This window comes from Acinonyx jubatus, chromosome A3 (genome assembly GCF_027475565.1).
Source record: "Acinonyx jubatus isolate Ajub_Pintada_27869175 chromosome A3, VMU_Ajub_asm_v1.0, whole genome shotgun sequence".
In the NCBI taxonomy this organism is placed as follows: domain Eukaryota; kingdom Metazoa; phylum Chordata; class Mammalia; order Carnivora; family Felidae; genus Acinonyx; species Acinonyx jubatus.
The window spans coordinates 100,032,648-100,053,677 of record NC_069388.1 but is presented as its reverse complement, the minus strand read 5'-3'; the positions used below and the strand labels follow the sequence as shown (position 1 = coordinate 100,053,677).

The window sequence follows — 21,030 nt, the reverse complement described above, 5'->3', positions numbered from 1 at the left end:
GTTATCCCAGGTTTTGCTATTCTCACACACACAATCTCTTTTTGAACTCATTGACTCATGGTTTTTGCTGCCTAACATACCCGTGTGAGACTCAGCTTCTCAGACAGTGCTAACAAGAAACCAGAGCCTCTGACAGAAACTGGTTATGTGTGATGAGAAGCCTCCATATAGGAAGGGATTTTCTAAGCATCAAATGAAGAAAATGATACATTACAAAACAAAACATTGTTCATTCTGTCCAATCTACTTAGATTTTACTTCCCTTAAGAAATCTCTTTGAGGGGCTCCTGGGTGGCTCGGTTGGTTAAGCGTCCGACTTCGGCTCAGGTCATCATCTCGCAGTTCATGGGTTCAATCCCCATGTCAGGCTCTGTGCTGACAGCTCAGAGCCTGGAGCCTGCTTCTGATTCTGTGTCTCCCTCTCTCTCTGACCCTCTCCCATTCATGCTCTGTCTCTCTCTGTCTCAAAAATAAATAAACGTTAAAAAACATTTTTTTAAATAAAAGAAATCTCTTTGATTTGGGGTTTGTGTGTTTCTGTGTGTGTATCCATATCTCACATATACCATATGGTGTGTGTGTTGTCGGTCTTTCTGTCTATCTATCTATCTACCTACCTACCTAAATATCTAGGGGGAAAGACAGAAGAACAACAGGATACACACCATGTTGTAACAAAAAGTTATCACAAATTGCATACTCACTGCCTGAAGCATAAAATTTGTTCTCCTTTCCTATTCTCCAAAGCAGGGCTATTAGTTCCCTACCTGTGAGTGAGAGATTCTTTTCAGTCAAGGTCTTTTTACTTTCATCTTCTCGAAAGGTCCCAGGGTGAGTTTAAATCATTATTTAATCATGATTAAATTATCTTAAACCATTAACCTGGAAACACCAGATACCAGAGGCTCTAGAATGCTCTCCAGCTCATCCTGTGGTTTGGAGATACTCTGCCAATCAGCTAGATTGGGGTGACACTGTTTTGTCCCGGACATTAGCTGAGAGGAATCCAAGCAGGACGGCCATTCACCTGCCAGCAACTGCCTCTGGACACTCAAGTCTCCATCTTCAGGGTATCTGGAGCTTTCTCAGAGCCGTGGGGCTATGGGCACCGTGTCCTCCCAGAGATCCTGACCTTCACAGTTAGAGCCTTCTGCCCACTCAGGCAGTAAGGAATTTGTCTGTTGGTTTTCCTCCCAACACAGAAGACATTTGAAGTTATTTTGCTCACAGGAGAGGCACCTGTGCCCCCTGCCTTTGGCTCTTTCCACTCTGCCACACCCACCAGGGAATTTGCATCTTGTCCCCTGGGGAGGACCTTCCCTCTGACATAAAGGCCAGCTCTGACCTTCTCTTTACCTGTTAGGACTCATCAGTTCAGCTTCTCAAAATGAGGTTCCCTGCTCAGCTGCTGGGGCTGCTGATGCTCTGGATCCCAGGTGAGGGCAGCGGGGGATGAGAAAGGAGAGCGGGGTGTGGAGGGAGAGCTCTGGGGGCGCTACTGCTCCCCACGTGTGTTCTGTCCACGGGTGGGACTGCCCTCCAGCAGGGGAATTTAATTTGGGGGCCTGGGAAATCAAGAAGAAACTGAAAGGAACAAAGAAGTGAGACATTTAGTGAGATGCTAGAAAGGAAGAGGCCACTTTGTGCCTGCAATTCTTGGGTTATCTTTGGAAACTGGATATCTCTAGAGTAGGAATCAAATCACCAAAAGTGATTTAGCCTTAAATACAAAAACATTTTAAATCATAAAAGTGGCTTCTAAGGTTTCTGCATAACGTTGTGCTTCTCTCTCATTATTTTAGGATCCAGTGGGGATGTCGTGATGACGCAGACCCCTCTGTCCCTGCCCGTCACCCCTGGAGAGCCGGCCTCAATCTCCTGCAGGGCCAGTCAGAGCCTCCTGCACAGTAATGGAAACACCTATTTACATTGGTACCTGCAGAAGCCAGGCCAGTCTCCACGGCTCCTGATCTATAAGGTTTCCAACCGGGCCTCTGGGGTCCCAGACAGGTTCAGTGGCAGCGGGTCAGGGACAGATTTCACCCTGAGAATCAGCAGGATGGAGGCTGACGACGTCGGAGTTTATTACTGCCAGCAAGCTACACATGCTCCTCACACAGTGGTTCAGCCCCGAACACAAACCTTCTGTCTGGCGCATCACCTCCCTCCACATGTGTGGCCTGAGTGGGGAGCAGACACAGCGGAGGCTCTCAGTGGCCCTACGAGGCAGATGCTGAAGAAGTCAGGGCATAACGTGCAGCTGCGGGCTCTGGACCATGTCGTGGCCCCTCGGCTGCGACAGCCCAGCGCGGCATGACCCGCACGGGAACGGAGATGATCACAGTGCCCTCTGAGCAGTAAGACGAAACGGAGAGCAGACCTGCACCCGGTCCAGACGCTCCCCGCTGTGTGCCTGGGTCAAGTACATTTCGTCACTGAAGGGTCAGCAATGGAGGCATATTGGTGACAACACAAGTTGAATACATTTTGGAGCTAACAAATTTTGCTGTTTTTCAATACGGTAATATTTGGTATCGTGTAGAAATATTTTTTGTTTTTGTACTTTCTGAACTTCTTCATTACCAGTTACACTAATGCCTCTTGTACAATATTCTCCAGATGTCATTACATACGCCCTACCCCCACAGCAAATATGACTGAGAAGAATTCTTAAAAGTGTCTGGGGTTCGAGCACCAAATAGACTTTTGTAAATTCGCAGCACATATGAGCTTCTAATCCTGTAAAGAAGATGTGGTCTACATATACAATGGAATTTTACTCAGCCATTGAAGAGAAGGAAATATTGCCATTTGCAACAACATGGGTGAACCGTGACAGTATTGTGTAGGTGAACTAAGTCAGACGCAGAAAGACCAAGGCCATATGACGAGGACTTCATTTATGTATGGAACCTGAAAAACAAAACAAACAACAAACAACAAAAGCATAAACAGACATGTGAATGCAGAGAACAAACTGGTGGTCGCCAGGCAGGAGGTGGGCAAAGGGGATGGAAAAAACAGGCGAAGAGGAATGAGAGGGACAGGTTCCCAGTTAAGGAACGAATAAGTCACTATGATGAAAGCATAGGGAATACAGTCAGTGCTCTTGTCATGGTGTCTGTGGGGACAGACGGGAGCTACTCTTGTGGTGACCACAGCGTAGCGTACAGACTTGTCTAGTCTCTATGTCGTACACCGGAAACCAATGTAGCATTGTGTATCTCCATAGTTGAATAAAACAACAACAACAACAACACGCACATGCACGCATGCCTGTGCGCACACACAGAAGAACCTATTCTAAAAGACTGTATTTGTCTCAATGACCTTTCTCTGAGAGAAAAAGGGAGTTCTTGGAATTCCAAAGTAAGTTCTGAGAAAACAAAACAAGCGGGAAGATGTAGAGCAGAGAATGTCCCTCGTATACCACAGGAAGTGTACAGAATGATACGAACTTTGTTTCCCAAAAGGGACCATTTTAAGATCACCTAGCCTAAATATTATTTTGGAGATGACAAATTTGGTACGATATTGCCAAAAAAGATTTCGTGCAATAGATAAATACATTAGTTTTCCAGAACATGGTCTTACCTAAAAATGAACCCATATTGTATGTTCCATTGAAAAAAATATATAAATTATATGCTTTGAGTAGATCTCAATTAAAACAGTGCTCAAAAATTCTATCTGACCTAAGTTGGGCTCCTGTCAATTTCCTGTCATAGCACGGTGCACTAGAAGTAAAAGAACGATTAAATCACCACAATAACATGATCCTGATTCTGGGTGAGTAAATAAAGCTTCTCTATTGCCTATAACTGCCTATTCCAAGATACTGGACTCCATGGCCTATGTAATTAACATTCAGGGATTCGCATATACTCCCTGCCTCCACATATGCACAGCCCCACCGCCATCAATATCCCTTTCCAGAGTGACACATTCGTTACTGTCAATGAAGCTACACTGACACATCATTATCACCTCAAATGTACAGTTCCCATTAGAGTTCACTCTTGATGTTGACAATTCGAAGGGTTTGGACAAATGTACCATGTTGTGTATCCAATACAGTATCACACAGAATAATCTCACTGCCCTAAAACTCCTCTGTACTCTGCTTATTCACCCCTCTCTCCCCTCTAAGCTTTGGCAACCGCTGAACTTTTTACTGTTTCCATGGACAGCAGATTATGCCTTTTCAGCTGAATCACGTTTCATTGCTTAACGCACCATAGTTTATTTATCCATTCACCTTTGGAAAGACACCTTGGTTGCATACGAGTTTTGGAATTATGACCAAATCTCCTATATACATCGGTGTACAGGTTTTTCTGTGGCCATAAGTGTTCAGCTCCTTTGGGGAAATACCAAAAAATTTGACTGCCAAATTGTTTGGTAAGAGTATGTTTACTTCTGTAAGAACCTGCCAAACTGTGTTCCAAAATGGCTGTTCCATTTGTGCATTTCCACCAGCAATGAATGCTAGTCTGCTTCTCCTCATTCTCACCAGCATTTGGAACTGTCTGTGTTCTAGATTTTGGATATTTAAATAGGCGTATAGTCTTGTTGGGATGAGCACTGGGTATTGTGTGTAAGTGATGAATCACAAGAATTTCCTCCTGAAGCCAAGACTCCATTGTATGTTAGCTAACTTGACAATAAATTATTTAAAATATATATGCAAATAAAAATAAATGGGTGCATAGTAGCGTCTCTAATTGCATTTCCTAATGACACATAATGTTGGTTATCTTTCCGATTTCTGTTTGATATCTGTATATCTTTTTGCGTGAGGTATCTGTTCAGACCTTTTCCCCCTTTTTGAATTGGATTGGGTTTTTTTTGATGTTTTAAGTATTCTTTGTAAATTGAGATAACAATCCTTTGCCAGATGTGTTTTTGCAAGTATATTCTCCCAGTCTGTGACTTGTTTCCTTATACCCTGGAGAATGCCTTTTACAGAGTAATTTTTCTTATTGCAACTGGACCTTGTTATTTCATACATTGATAAAGAATATATCACTATATTGCTAATTTTTGAAACATTTTGATATCAGTATTTAAATATAATTAGTTTCTTTGTAATCTTATGCAGTTTTTGTTTTGTTTTGTTTTGTTTTTGCTTTTAAAAACATTTCTGTGAAGGGCACCGATGTGACTAGGTCGGTTAAGGATGCAACTCTTGATTTCAGCATGGTCGTGCGGTCTGTGAGATCGGTTCCAAATTGGGCTCTGTGCTAATGGGGGTGGAGCCTACTTGGGATTCTCTATCTTGCTCTTTCTCTCTCTGCCCCTCCTCACCTTTGTCTCTCTCTCTCTCTCTCTGTCTCAAAATACATAAGCATTTTTTTTTAAACTTTTGTGTGTGTGTGAGTAGGCATCATAGATTAAATCTGACTACACAGAGGGAGATCTCACTTTGTATGTGACTAAATAGTGAAGAGAAGACACTCTCCCAAAATGGTTGGGACACATGAAAAACAGAAGGTTCCTGGCTGGATCACCTGACAGAAGTCAGTTCTATAAAACCCTAGTGTGTTGCAGATTGCTGCCTCTTCTCCTTGGCTATTGTCAGTAAACACAGCAATTCATTGAAATGTCATTTCCTTAGAGGTTATTTATTTACTTATTTTTAAAGTTTATTCATTTATTTATTTTGAGAGCAAAAGAGACAGTGTGAGTGGGGGAGGAACAGAGACAGAGAGGGGGGAGGGAGGGAGAGAGAGAGAGAGAGAGAGAGAGAGAGAGAGAGAGAGAGAGAATCCCAAGAGGTTCTGTGCTGGTAGTTCAGACGTGATGTGGGGCTCGAACTCACAAAACCCTGACATCATGACCTGAGCCGAAACCGAGTCTGAGGCCTGACCGACTGAGCCACCCAGGAGCCCCAAGGTTATTTATTTTTTGATGGAGGTGATCAACTAAGTCTTTCATTTGCCAACACATTGAATAGTTGAGTTCTTCTCGATTTCTCTCAACCTATCTGGGTACATTGTATCATTACCTTCCCCCAAGCACCACCCAGAATGGAGCCTAAGTTTGCTCATAGCTTGTGATTGATGAGTCTTTTATCCAACTTACTTGCTGGAATAGGAGTGGAAGGGAGAGCTGGGCTGTGGACCCTTTAAGGTGCTCCAGTTTGTCTCCATTTGACTCCATTCCATCTGGAATTCCCTTAATGATCAGTCACCTACATTACCTAGTAAAGATTACAAACTCTTTCTGCCAATCACCTCTCTGTCCCTTCCACCTCTGTTTGTTTTCCTGCTCCCTCCAGCTTCAGGTGGGGATGCTCCAACATTTCACACGGGAAAAAAATATCTGGGGTTCGGAGAATGCCTTGCCATGGGTCATTAGGTAAAAGCAACGGAAACTGGAGTAAAAGGACAAAATCTTCTAAATGATTGTTGTTGTTTTCAGTTGAACCCCATAAAAGCAGAAACCCGTGTAAAGTTTCTCTGCTCTCCCACAAAAGAGAACATACAAATAACTTTTGATCCTCCCTTTTCTCTCTCTTAATTGGACTTCATAAGCAGAAGTTTTAGAGGGAAAGGGGACTTGGAGTTCTCTTCCAAGCAGAACTCATTCCTTTCCTAACGAGAACCTTTTTTGTTCACTTAGCATACTTTCTTTTAGATACAATACCTGTATTCCATATTTCATTTTTTTAATACACAAATATATCTGTGCTACCAAAAAGCGCTCCAAGTGAGGAAAGGACCTCAGGCAGTGCTGTCCCTCCAGGCAGTGCACAAGGAAGGAGGGCTAAAGAACCACAGTCCAGATCTCTGCTCTGGCGCCCTGGAGACTGTGGTAGAGCAGCCAGGCGAGGCCACCCGACCTCTGAAATGATGGTGACCTTACAGAATTCCTGACTTATGCCTGAGAGATAATGGAACATACATGTATTTGTCTCTGTGCCCCATCCCTGGCACAGAGGTCCTAACCCCCTTCTAATTTCCTAAGTGATAAGGGCACTAGGAGCAGGTCTTACTCTGGGAAGATGACCCTGAGTGGGCTTCTAGATGGGTGCTGCTCATCAGAAACACCGAGCCATGATTAGAAGCATGGAATTTACAGCACCCTCCCCCATCCTCTAGAGAGAAGAGAGGGGCTGGACACAGAGATAATAATGGATCCTGTCAATGTGAGCAAAGCCTCCATAAAATCCCAACAGTGCGGGGCTCCAAGAGCTCCCAGGTTGGTGAACGCATCCACCCTGGAGGGTGATGTACCCAAACCATGGAGACAGAAGCTGCTGCCCGCAGGACCTGCCTAGAGCTCACCTGTGTGTCTCTCCATCTAGCTGTTCATCTGTAACCTTTATCATATCCTTTACTAAACTTGGAAACATAGGTAGGTGTTCTCTGAGTTCCGTGAGCTGCTCTAGCAAATTAATCACCTCAGGGAGAGATGGTGGAACCGCCCCCGCCCCCATCCACGGCTGGTGAGCGGCAGGAGTTTCTTCTTCACCTACTGGTAGACGCTGAGACTCCTTATGGGCTGGTCCTTCTCAAGCTGGTCTCTAACCCGCCTTGAGGAGCCACAGGCAGCTGCTGTAGCAGGTGAAGTACGGACACACAAGCCGCCCAAGAGCAGACCCGGACCCGGGAGCCTGTGCTCCTTGCGAGACTTCATCATGTATGTGCTTGGTGTCGTCTACACAGCAGGTCACACACAGCCACCTGGCTTTTATGGACTGGAGCGTCTCCACCACCGGGTGGTTATCAGTGCCCTGTGTCTGTGAGTTGTGACACCTTCCCCACAATGGGCAGGGGGCACTCTGCCTCCTCCCTAAATATTCACATAGGATGGACCTGGAACCAAATTTGAGGTCTTCCCTGAAACCAAGTTGAAAGTCATTTTTCTTTCCCATCACAAAGTTCAAAACTTGCCCTAATATATAAACAAAATGCTAGAGTGACGGCAAAAATAATAGTATAAACTCTTCTTGCTTTCAATAAAAAGCAAAAATAAAAGTGAATATGAGGCAACCTGAGAGGAAATTAGGAACCAATATTAAAGGGCCTGCTTCTCTGACAAGTGGATCAAAGAGGCATAAAAAAGGTACAGGATGAAGAGGAAGAGATGATACCACAGACAAGGGTCTGGCCCATGGGTTCCAATTCACGTCAACTCTGGAGAGCCGTCATAGCTCTGCACCTGCCTGTGGAGACGGCTTCGGCTTTTGTCCGCCTGCATCACAGCCCAACTTCCTCCTCTCCCCAGTCCTCCTTCCTCCCTCCGGAGATGTTCATCCCAAGAATATTCCCCAATCAGAGTTCCATGTGCTAAATTCGATGTGAGTCTGCTGTCCAGGGAATAATGCCCGTGACCAAGGACGTCAGAGAGTGACACAGGCCAGATTGTCATAATGACCTTCATACACAAAAGGTGTTCATTTTCCAAAATGAGCAGGGGCAGAATATGGCAGAAATAGGGATCTGTGGCAATAGACAATTGATCACATATTCTAGGATATTAAATCAATGTGCAGACACTTAGAAAATTTTGTCTCTCTTACTGGAAAACTCTAGGTCAGGTGGGCTGAAGCCTAAAAAGTCACTGCTTCTGACTCAGGTCCTCGACCTCAGCCAGTTCAACGTCTCAAGCTCACCGATTGAGGGCAAGGCCAGGTCTTGGAAGAAGGACCCTGAAGTGCTGAGAGAGATATATTGAGCAAATTTTGTTTCCTTATTTTCTCTAAGGAACTAAGAGCTCAGGGCTGAGCTCAGAATGTTCTTTCTCTGCACTGATGAGGGAGCTCTCTGCTCGGAGGAGACAAGGGGGAAGGCCATGCTCCAGTGGGTGGAGAAGGAAACATTTCTCTGTGCTTAGTGTTTAGTGTTTGAGAAATTAGAAGGGACAAAACTGACGGTTCTAATGTAAATAGTTGTCTTAATGGTGCCAGAATTTTCTTCTGGAGTGTTGCATTGACAGGATATGCTACTGCTGTGGCATTCTGCACTCAAATCATACCTCTCTTATTTACAGAATAGACAGTTTCAATAAATCACATAAAGATCAAACAGATTAGTGTCCTCTTCAAGTATTCTTTCCTCTCTCTCGCTGATACTCTCTCCGTTGAATCAAACTTTCCTGGAGACAAAAAGCAAGCATACAAATAAAAAAAAAATCTATGTATCTCACATTCAAACAGTGGAAGATGGCACCAAAACAGACACATAGACCAATGGAATAGAATAGAAACCCCAGAACTAGACCCACAAATGTATGGCCAACCAATCTTTGACAAAGCAGGAAAGAAGACAGTCTTTTCCAATGGAAAAAAGACAGTCTCTTTCACAAATGGTGCTGGGAGAACTGGACAGCAACATGCAGAAGGTTGAAACTAGACCACTTTCTGACACCATTCACAAAAATAAACTCAAAATGGATAAAGGACCTGAATGTGAGACAGGAAACCATCCAAACCCTAGAGGAGAAAGCAGGAAAAGACCTCTCTGACCTCAGTCGTAGCAATGTCTTACTCAACACATCCCCAAAGGCAAGGGAATTAAAAGCAAAAATGAACTACTGGGACCTCACGAAGATAAAAAGCTTCTGCCCAGCAAAGGAAACAACCAACAAAACTAAAAGGCAACCAACGGAATGGGGAAAGATATTTGCAAATGACATATCGGACAAAGGGCTAGTACCCAAAATCTAGAAAGAGCTCACCAAACTCCACACCCGAAAAACAACCCAGTGAAGAAATGGGCAGAAGACATGAATAGACACTTCTCTAAAGAAGACATCCAGATGGCCAACAGGCACATGAAAAGATGCTCAACGTCGCTCCTCATCAGGGAAATACAAATCAAAACCACACTCAGATATCACCTCATGCCAGTCAGAGTGGCCAAAATGAGCAAATCAGGAGACCATAGATTCTGGAGAGGATGTGGAGAAACGGGAACCCTCTTGCACTGTTGGTGGGAATGCAAATTGGTGCAGCCACTCTGGAAAACAGTGTGGAGGTTCCTCAAAAAATTAAAAATAGATCTACCCTATGACCCAGCAGTAGCACTGCTAGGAATTTACCCAAGGGATACAGGAGTACTGATGCATAGGGGCACTTGTACCCTAATGTTTACAGGCAACAATAGCCAAATTATGGAAAGAGCCTAAATGTCCATCAACTGATGAATGGATAAAGAAATTGTGGTTTATATACACAATGGAATACTACGTGGCAATGAGAAAGAATGAAATATGGCCCTTTGCAGCAACGTGGATGGAACTGGAGAGTGTGATGCTAAGTGAAATAAGCCATATTGAGACAGACAGATACCATATGTTTTCACTCTTAATTGGATCCGGAGAAACTTAACAGGAACCCATGGGGGAGGGGAAGAAAAAAAAAAAGAGGTTAGAGTGGGAGAGAGCCAAAGCATAAGAGACTCTTAAAAACTGAGAAGAAACTGAGGGTTGATGGGGGTGGGAGGGAGCAGAGGGTGGGTGATGGGTATTGAGGAGGGCACCTTTTGGGATGAGCACTGGGTGTTGGATGGAAACCAATTTGACAATAAATTTCATATGTTGAAAAAACTAAAAAACAAAAAACAAAAAAAAACAGTGGAAGAATATTTTTTAAATGACAAGAAAGTTGTGGGATTTCATCAGACTTCTCAGAGCAGAAGTTCCAGCCCTCACGGGAGAGGCTTTGGGGTTCAGAATAAAAATTCCTACAGAGAGTAAAGAGTTCATAAAAGTAGAGAGATGACGAGGTGGCATATGGTCAAAGGAGACTTCTGTCTCACTTTTCCCTATTAGACTGTGGTGATTTGGGCCTCCCGAGGGAGTAGCATCCTTATAAGAATAACCTTCCCAGGCAACGTAAGACATTGCAACCATTTCTCCACAGGACCCAGATGAATCTCAGGTATCTCAACAACATGTATTTCCTTATATATTTATTCCAAGGAAAAAGAAAAAAAAGAAATTACCGTATTGGGAAGTAATTCAGATTACGCAGGTAGAGCCAGGGAAGTGAAGGTTCTAGATCACTGAAGCTCATAAGTGACCTGCTTCACATGGCCGAGACGTCATGTATAAAGTCAGAAGATCGACGCATTCGTAGGTGTATGTGAGCTGCCTGTGACCAGAATATTTATCCGTGAGTTTGTCCTCTAGTGGGTGACAATTTGCAGTTACTTAGAAAAGGTGACCAGTTTCACGCAGGTCCCAAGACTCTACTCAACAGGCCTGAAACTGCAGAAGCTCCCTCTGCTGGATGGTTTGCATCAGTTCTCAGGCAAGAAAGCTCCCCTTTTATCAGAAAGAACTTGCACTGGAACTCAGAACACAGGCTTCTGTCTCTCATCTTAGCCAAGGCAGGATGAGTTTGAGCTGTTCGGGTAGATAAAATGTATAGATCCAAGTCGACAGGACGTACAACAGCATCACACTCCCCACCCCCCACACTCTGGCCCCGGGGATAATGAACGCACATGGTTACACCCACAAGACATCTTCCCGAGGTACACAAATCCCACCCTGGCTTCCAGTGTCACGGGTCCCAGTGAACACCCTGCGGCACAGAAACAAAACTGCAGTGAAAGCCACCTGGGTAAGTCCTTGCTCGTTTGGTGGATGGTGGCCAAGACTGAGACGCCTGGAGCCCTGCTCCCTACCCGGACCCCACGGAGATTCTTCTTACACCACTTACAAATGCTTCTTCTTTGCACGAATGTGCAGTGACAAGCTTTGATGGGGTCCGTTTTATTGCCCAGGGTACGACGTCGTTTATAAACACACAGGACAGAAAGATTCTTCTTTGGAATTAGGAGCCCTCTTCCCTCAGTCTACAGGTAGTATAGGAAAATTTCAAAGCCTTTTCCTGATCAAGAAAGAATTTTTACCAGATTTCACATTTCCTGGATATTTTCAGGCAAGACATTTTGAGATAGCCAAAACCAAACGGGAAAGGAAACCTTTAAAGTTTTCATGTTCAGTTGTGTAGGAAATAGTGATACCCTTTGAAATTCAAGCATTCTAAAGACTACTTTGTAAAACAAACATTTTCAAAACTGAAACACACAAAAAAGAAACATGATACATGAATAAGTTTCAGCGATTTTCCACACTTTGAGGTTTCATATATGATAATGTGTAATGTGATTCTTTTTTGTATATTGACAGTGTTATATAATGTGATTCATAATCTAACACCCGTAATGAGTAGTTCTTCAAACTCATCTTAAGGTTTATAATCTTGTGTTGTAATTTTCCTTTTTTTTTGTCTTTATTCTTTTCATTTTCAATTGCTTAGCTCTCTTTTTTTTTTCTTTTTTTTTTCAACGTTTATTTATTTTTGGGACAGAGAGAGACAGAGCATGAACGGGGGAGGGGCAGAGAGAGAGGGAGACACAGAATCGGAAACAGGCTCCAGGCTCTGAGCCATCAGCCCAGAGCCTGATGCGGGGCTCGAACTCACGGACCGCGAGATCGTGACCTGGCTGAAGTCGGACGCTTAACCGACTGCGCCACCCAGGCGCCCCTCAATTGCTTAGCTTTCTAATTCATTCACTAGCAGGATTGATTAAGAGGGCTAGAATTGTCAAGAATAAAATTCAGGGTTGCATTGGGTACCACTATAAAGATCAATGAAGAAAACACACAAAAGGGTAAATAAGATGCCAACTAGTATAATATGGGACACGGTCTATTATACTCTTACTTCTATCACAATATGTCATCAGCAACTGGGTCCCTCCACAGAGTTCAGGCTTTCCTTTTTTTTTTTTTTTTTTTTTTTTTTGAGAGAGAGAGAGAGAGAGAGAGCACACGCGAGTGGGGGAGAGGCATAAGGAGAGATAGGGAACCCCAAGCAGGATCCACACTCAGTGCAGAGCCCGCCGCAGGACTCAAGCCCACAACCCTGGGATCATGACCTGAGCCAAAGTCAAGACTCCAGCACTTAACTGACTGCGTCACCCAAGGGCCCCAGGGTTCACTCTGAATATCACTGTTACACAGTATCTCTTCAAACCTTGGTTTGAAAATCTTATTCCTGGAGGATTTCTAGAAGGTATTCACACTGACCTACGTTGTGTAATCATGTCCACAATTGTACGTATTCAGCTTTTTTTTTCAGTTCAGTATGATTTGGGGTTAATTTGCCTGAGATCTAATAAAACCACAAACTCTATACTTTCAGTTTCTCCAGGATTTTGTTTATAGGACAGTGACTTTTGTTGTCAGATCATTTGAGGCTGACACAATTCTCACAAACGAGTCAATATGCCATAAGTCAGGCTGACACAGTTAGAATCATCAGATCATGTCCCTATTTAACGAAGGGTGGTTGGTAAACTGATGCCCCCCAGTGGCTCTGAACCATGCCTGATTCCACTGTGACTGTCCTGAAATGAAGATTCAAGAAAATGTCAGTCATGGATACAAGTTATACCCAGACATTAAATAATTATCCCACATTTTGCTATTCTCACATACAGAATCTCTTTTTGAACTCATTGACTCATGGTTGTTGCTGCCTGACATAAACCAGTGCGAGACTTAGCTTCTCAGACAGCACTAACAAGAGACCAGAGCCTCTGACAGAAACTGGTTATACATGATGAGAAAGTCTCTGTATAGGAAGGGATTTTACAAGCATCAAAACGAAAATGAAGGGGTGCCTGGGTGGCTCAGTCGGTTAAGCGTCTGACTTCAGCTCAGGTCATGATCTTGCCATTCCCAAGTTCGAACCCCACGTCGGGCTCTGTGCTGAGAGCTCACAGCCTGGAGTCTGCTTCAGATTCTGTCTCTCTCTCTCTCTCTCTCTCTCTCTCTCAAAAGTAGATAAATATTTTTAAAAAAGAAAATGACAATAAAGTAAAATATTTCAAAACGAAACATTGTTCACTCTGTCCAATCCACTTAGAAAGTGCTTACCTTAAGAAATCTCTTTGATTTGGGGTGTAAATATTTCATATATACCATATGGTTTGTGTGTTATCTGTCTATACTATCTGTCTACTTAAATATCTAGGGGGAGACAGAGAAGTATGAGAGGATACACGCCACATAGTAACAAATGGTTACCACAAATTGCATACTCACTGCCTGAAGTATAAAATTCTTTCTCCTTTCCTAGTCTCCTAGGTAGGGCTATTAGTTCTCTACCTGTGAGTGAGAGATTCTTTTCAATCAAGGTCTTTTTAGTTTCATCTTCTTGAAAGGTCCCAGGGTGAGTTTAATTCATTATTTAATCATGATTAAATTATCTTAAACCATTAACCTGGAAACACCAGATACCAGAGGCTCTAGAATGCTCTCCAGCTCATCCTGTGGTTTGGAGATACTCTGCCAATCAGCTAGATTGGGGTGACACTGTTTTGTCCCGGACATTAGCTGAGAGGAATCCAAGCAGGACGGCCATTCACCTGCCAGCAACTGCCTCTGGACACTCAAGTCTCCATCTTCAGGGTATCTGGAGCTTTCTCAGAGCCGTGGGGCTATGGGCACCGTGTCCTCCCAGAGATCCTGACCTTCACAGTTAGAGCCTTCTGCCCACTCAGGCAGTAAGGAATTTGTCTGTTGGTTTTCCTCCCAACACAGAAGACATTTGAAGTTATTTTGCTCACAGGAGAGGCACCTGTGCCCCCTGCCTTTGGCTCTTTCCACTCTGCCACACCCACCAGGGAATTTGCATCTTGTCCCCTGGGGAGGACCTTCCCTCTGACATAAAGGCCAGCTCTGACCTTCTCTTTACCTGTTAGGACTCATCAGTTCAGCTTCTCAAAATGAGGTTCCCTGCTCAGCTGCTGGGGCTGCTGATGCTCTGGATCCCAGGTGAGGGCAGAGGGGGGATGAGAAAGGAGAGAGGGGTGTGGAGGGAGAGCTCTGGGGGCGCTACTGCTCCCCACGTGTGTTCTGCCCACGGGTGGGACTGCCCTCCGGCAGGGGAATTTAATTTGGGGGCCTGGGAAATCAAGAAGAAACTGAAAGGAACAAAGAAGTGAGACATTTAGTGAGATGCTAGAAAGGAAGAGGCCACTTTGTGCCTGCAATTCTTGGGTTATCTTTGGAAACTGGATATCTCTAGAGTAGGAATCAAATCACCAAAAGTGATTTAGCCTTAAATACAAAAACATTTTAAATCATAAAAGTGGCTTCTAAGGTTTCTGCATAACGTTGTGCTTCTCTCTCATTATTTTAGGATCCAGTGGGGATGTTGTGATGACGCAGACCCCTCTGTCCCTGCCCGTCACCCCTGGAGAGCCGGCCTCAATCTCCTGCAGGGCCAGTCAGAGCCTCCTGCACAGTAATGGAAACACCTATTTAAGTTGGTACCTGCAGAAGCCAGGCCAGTCTCCACGGCTCCTGATCTATAAGGTTTCCAACCGGGCCTCTGGGGTCCCAGACAGGTTCAGTGGCAGCGGGTCAGGGACAGATTTCACCCTGAGAATCAGCAGGGTGGAGGCTGACGACTTTGGAGCTTATTACTGCTACCAAGCTACACATGCTCCTCGCACAGTGGTTCAGCCCCAAACACAAACCTTCTGTCTGGCACGTCACCTCCCTCCACATGTGTGGCCTGAGTGGGGAGCAGACACAGCGGAGGCTCTCAGTGGCCCTATGAGGCAGACGCTGGAGAAGTCAGGGCATAACATGCAGCTGCGGGCTCTGGACCATGCCGTGGCCCCTCAGCTGCGACAGCCCAGCGCGGCATGACCCGCACGGGAACGGAGGTGATCACAGTGCCCTCTGAGCAGTAAGAGGAAACGGAGAGCAGACCTGCACCCCATCCAGATGCTCCCCGCTGTGTGCCTGGGTCAAGTACATTTCGTCACTGAAGGGTCAGCAATGGAAGCATACTGGTGACAACGCAAGTTGAATACATTTTGGAGCTAATAAGTTTTGCCATATTTGGCTATATTAGGATACAATAATATTTGGTATTGTTCAGCATTATTATTTTTATTTTCCCACTTTCTGAACTTCTACTTTGCAAGTTACACTAACCCCTCTTTTACTGTGTTCCTTAGACAGCATTACATACACACTATCCCCACAGCAAACGTGGCTGAGAATGATTAATAAAAGGATTTGAGGGGCACCTGGGTGGCTCAGTCGGTTAAGCCTCTGACTTCAGCTCAGGTTACGATCTCGCGGTCCGGGAGTACGAGCCCCATGTCAGGCTCTGGGCTGATGGCTCAGAGCCTGGAGCCTGCTTCCTATTCTGTGTCTCCCTCTCTCTCTCTGCCCAACCCCCGTTCATGCTCTGTCTCTGTCTATCTCAAAAATAAATAAACGTTAAAAAAAAATTGAAAAAAAAAAGGATTTGATGTTCAAGCATCAAAATAGACTTTTGTAAACTCCTAGCGCATATACGCCCCTAATCCGATAAAAAAGATGCGGTCTGTGTATACAATGGGATTTTACTAAGCAACAAAGAAGAATGGAATCTTGCCGTCTGTGACAGCATGGATGGACCACGAGGGTTTTATGCGATGTGAAATAAGCCAGACAGAGACTAACAAACACCATGGGATTTCATTTATATGTGACATCTAAAAAACAAAACCCACAAACCAACCAAACAAAAGCGGAACCGACCCATGAATACAGAGAACAATCTGGTCGTTGCCACAGGGGAAGGAGACAGGAGGGAAGGGCAAAATGGCCGAATGGGAGTGGAAGGTACAGGCTTCCAATCATGGGATGAATAAGTTTCACAGAGAATATAGTCATTGATATCGTAATAGCGGTGTAGGGAAACAGACGGTGGCTACACTCGGGGTGAGCTTAGCGTTGCATATGGACTTGTCACATCTCTATGTTGTACACCAGAAACCACTAGAACATTGAGTATCAACTATACTGCAGTAAAACAACAACTACACACACACACACGCATGGGCGCACACACAAAAGAACCTAATCCTAGAAGTTTTTATTTGTGTCTCAATTCCCTTTTTCCGAGAGAAAAATGGAGTTCTTGGAATTTCAGAGTGGGTTCTAAGCATTCAAAATAACCTAAAAGAGGCAGAGCAGAGAATGTACTTCATATAGCACAGGAAGGATGCAAAATGATACGAAATTTTTTTCCCAAAAGGTAACATGTTAAGACCATTTAGCCTAAATATTATTTTTGAAGCAACAAATTTGGTACTATAATGCCAGCAAAGGTTTCATGCAATAGACAATGGCATTAGTTTTATAGGACATGGTCTTATCTGAAAATGAATCTGAATTGTACATTCCGTTGAAAATGTATAGATCAGGACGCCTGGGTGGCATATTCGGTTAACCATCCGACTCTTGGTTGGGGCTCAGGTCATGACCTCAGGGTTCATGAGATCGAGCCCTGCATCAGGCTCTGTGCTGACCTTTGGAGACTGCTTGGGAATCTCCCTCTCTCCCTCTCTCTCTGTCCCTCCCCTGCTCTCTCTCTCTCTCTCAAAATAAATAAACATTAAAAAATTTTTTAATTAAACTCAGATTTACACAAAACTATTTGTGTGAAGAGCTAAATCATTTTTAAACATGGTTCTATAAGCATCATCAGGTCTAGATATATTAAAATTTATATTTCAAAATGATTCATCAGAAATGTATTGTAATGTTGTCATAAACTATAAAGTATTCCTCAAAGTTCAAGTGACAGTTGCAACAGCAAAAAATATTCCCTATCAGAATTAAAAATGATCAAAAGACATTTGTGGTCTTGTATTTGCCAAGAAAGACTCATGTCATTTTCAATCATATATGGAAATTGAATTTGCTAAAAGTACAAATTTTGATGCCATAATAAATGAAATTGCAGAAAAGCAATCCAGAAAAATCTTATAACCAGTCAAAATGTCACATTAATCAAGTATTATCATCTATTATATGTACATATTTGTTGTATTTATAAAATTATAACACACAAATATTATTTTTGCAGGTTTATTGTAAACTTACTGCAGGTTTATTGTAATATTTGCAAGTTTATTCCCAGTATTATTTTGCAAGTTATAACACACGAATATTATTTTTGCTAATATTTATTTGTCTTTGTTTGCTGCAGTCCTGTATGTCCTCGCTGGCCACCAGAGCCAGGAGATCAAGGGGCACATCCCCTGGATGACAGCTGTATAAGCAGAGGCACCAGAAAGTGCAGAGGCTCTTTCCAGGGAGACCCCAGGCACCTGGAGCTGGGCAGAGAGAGAATGGGAAGACAGTGCAAACAAGGGTTTCCCTGATTTCCAGCGAGGAATGCAGTCAGCCCCTAGATGTGTTCTATATTAGAAAGCCTAACCTTCGGGCAGCAGCTTTTAAGATATGAAAATAGGCTTCTCTGAGGGTAAAGCTGGCAGGTGGGCATTTCTGTCTGCTCCCTCTGTGCTGAGCCCTGAGATCGGTTTCTTTGTTTACTGTTGTCTTGTGGGTCTCCTGCAAGCCCCGCTGGCTTCCAGATCACAGTGTTTTGGTGGTGTGGGGGGGAGGGGGGTTTCCTCAGGTAGAAGTCTAACAAATTGGGGACCTAGACGTTGGGTCCAAACTCTTCACTCTTCAGGGAAAAGCAGGAAGTTACAAGTCCCCTCCCGATCGTATGTTATTGTATTGAGGGTGGAGTTTATGGCAAGAATGTGTCCCAGCTTTGTGCACCTGTTTCAATCTGGGTGTTTCCTGCTTAACCCCATGTGTAGGAGTCCCTCCGCTCGTTTCTGGATTTCTTGCAGTGGGAGTTGCCCACGTGTAGCTGTAGATTCCCGGTGTCCCTGGGAGAAGGTGAGTTCAGGAGCCTCCTACACCACTGTCTTGGACCAGAACTTCTTTCTCTCTGCATGTTCAAGGTAGAAGTTTGGATCATTGATATTCAATGTTTCCTCTTTTTTCTTTGAGCATACGTGATGCACAATGTTATACTATTTCAGGTGTACAACATACTGATTCAACAAGTTTATACATTATGCTATGCTCACAGCTGTCACCATACAATGCTATTACAATATCACTGACTATATGCTTTATGCTGCAAAAATATTAAATAAGTAAGTATAAGTAAATAAACATTTCCTGTTTCTGAATACAGGAATTTAGTGCTATTAATTTCCTTCTAGGTATTGTTTAACAACATCCCACAAATTTTGATGTGCTGTGCTTTTCTCATCATTTAGGGATACTTAGTATCATCTAATACTCACTTACCATTACTACAATTTATGCTTTTACACATAAGTGATATAGAAAGGTATTGCTTCATATTTGAGGATTTTCTGAATAATTTATTGTAACTGCTTCTAACTTAATTATTTTGTTGCCAAAGAACATTTTCTGTCTGCTCTCCACACTTTTACGTTTACTTAGTTTTTCATCTTGGTGCACGCTCCATGCACTCTACACCAGGATACACATTTTTCCACTTGTGCTAGACCGTTCTTTAGCAATTATTTCAAGTTGGTTGGTAATGTTGCTTACATCTTCTCTTCCCTAATAGTTTTAGTCTTGTTCTATCATGAGCTGAAAGAAGTGTGTTAGGTATTTGACTACTTTTATGGAAATCGGCAAATGCTACAAACCAGAATTTTATTTTTCTGGAGATCTGGTTGTCAGGCATTCACGAGCACAATAATGGTACAATGTAGGCTATAACTGTTTCGTAATTGTTCTCTTTTTTCTGTTTCTACCACTGCTTTCTCATTGTTGGTGGTCCTAGGTCCTCTATCACATATAGTGACTCAAAATGACGCATAGAGCTGTCTGAATCACATACTTTCTGGCAGCCTTCCCTTAGATTCAGGCACCTCTTGCCAAGGAAAGTGAAAATCGTTCAGAGGGGACACTCGTGTTCAGGCCTTGTGCCTAGAAAAGACGCCAGGGACAGCCAGGCCTTAATTAGACCAAACCAAAGGGTCCACAGTCCAGGATACTACCCCCCCTACTATCAATGAGTTTCATCATCTCAGGAGAGGAAGTAGGAAGAGTATACCAGGCACGGTATTGTAAGAAATTTGTCTGGGTGACTCAGTGGGTTAAGGGCCCAACTCTTGGTTTCCGCTCAGGTCATGACCTCCTGGTTCATGAGTTCGAGCACCGAGCCTGCTTGGGATGCTCTCTCTCTCTCACGCTCTCTCTGCCCCTCCCCTACTCACTCTCTCTCTCAAAATAGATAAATAAATTAAAAAAAAAAAAAAAGAAGAAGGGCATCTCCAAAGCATTGTATGTTTAAGCAGGACGATGATCCTGGAGCTCCAGTGAGCCCAGATGATTTGTCAATGTAATTGAACACAATAATGAGTTACAGAAAAAACTAATTCAATCATATGGATAAATGATCGGAAAATAGCTGATAAACTTTCACATATATTTCTAATTTTTAATTACGAAGTCTCTTAGTATACTAGGAATAGCAAGAGTTAGAATGCATATACCTTTTCAAACGGACTCATTTATGAAAATAAAGAGAAGATGCTCCGGATGAGAACTCTGGAGCTGTATCAGGCAAAAAAGAAGACACAATTACCTCAGCCATGATTATGCAAAGAGAGAAAGTTAATACACAAAATGAGAAAAAGGTAATATACGAAATAAATTCACCTCCACACTAAAGAATGATAGCGTCCATGGAAATAAGTGCTAAGAGGCTGTGAGCCTGCTTCACTGTGCAGGCCTCCAGAGGCAGAGCCCAGGCTTCCTCCAAACACGTCAGCTGTCTCCCTTCTTCTTTTCCCCCATAGCTCATAGTATCTATTCTAGGGAACGTATCAAACCAGAACTGGTATTTCACACCCATCTCCAGAAGATGGTTTTAATATATTCATATTAAAGCTTAAAACTTAGAATGGCCATCTAACTTTTCTTCTCATTCTTGGAAGGTGCATCCTTGAAAGTGGGTGATGGATGGGCACTGAGGAGGGCACTTGTTGGGATGTGCACTGGGTGTTGTGTCTAAGCGATGAATCACGGGAATCTACCCCCAAAACCAAGAGCACACCATATACATTGTATGTGAGCCAGCTTGACAAGAAATTATATTAAAAAAAAAAAGAAGAAGAAGAAGGTACCTCCTTGCTTCCAGTTACAAACTCT

At 43.5% G+C, this 21,030-nt stretch overlaps 2 gene segments (V, D, J or C); both read left to right on the top strand.

Annotated features, from left to right (window-relative positions):
• Positions 1–21,030, top strand: part of LOC106978146 (immunoglobulin kappa light chain-like) — an 84,913-nt gene that overhangs the window by 28,249 nt on the left and 35,634 nt on the right.
• On the top strand, positions 1,320–2,332 carry LOC128311253 (immunoglobulin kappa variable 2-28-like). The segment is given in 2 exon segments: positions 1,320–1,436; positions 1,803–2,332. Coding segments are annotated over 2 exon segments (564 nt in total).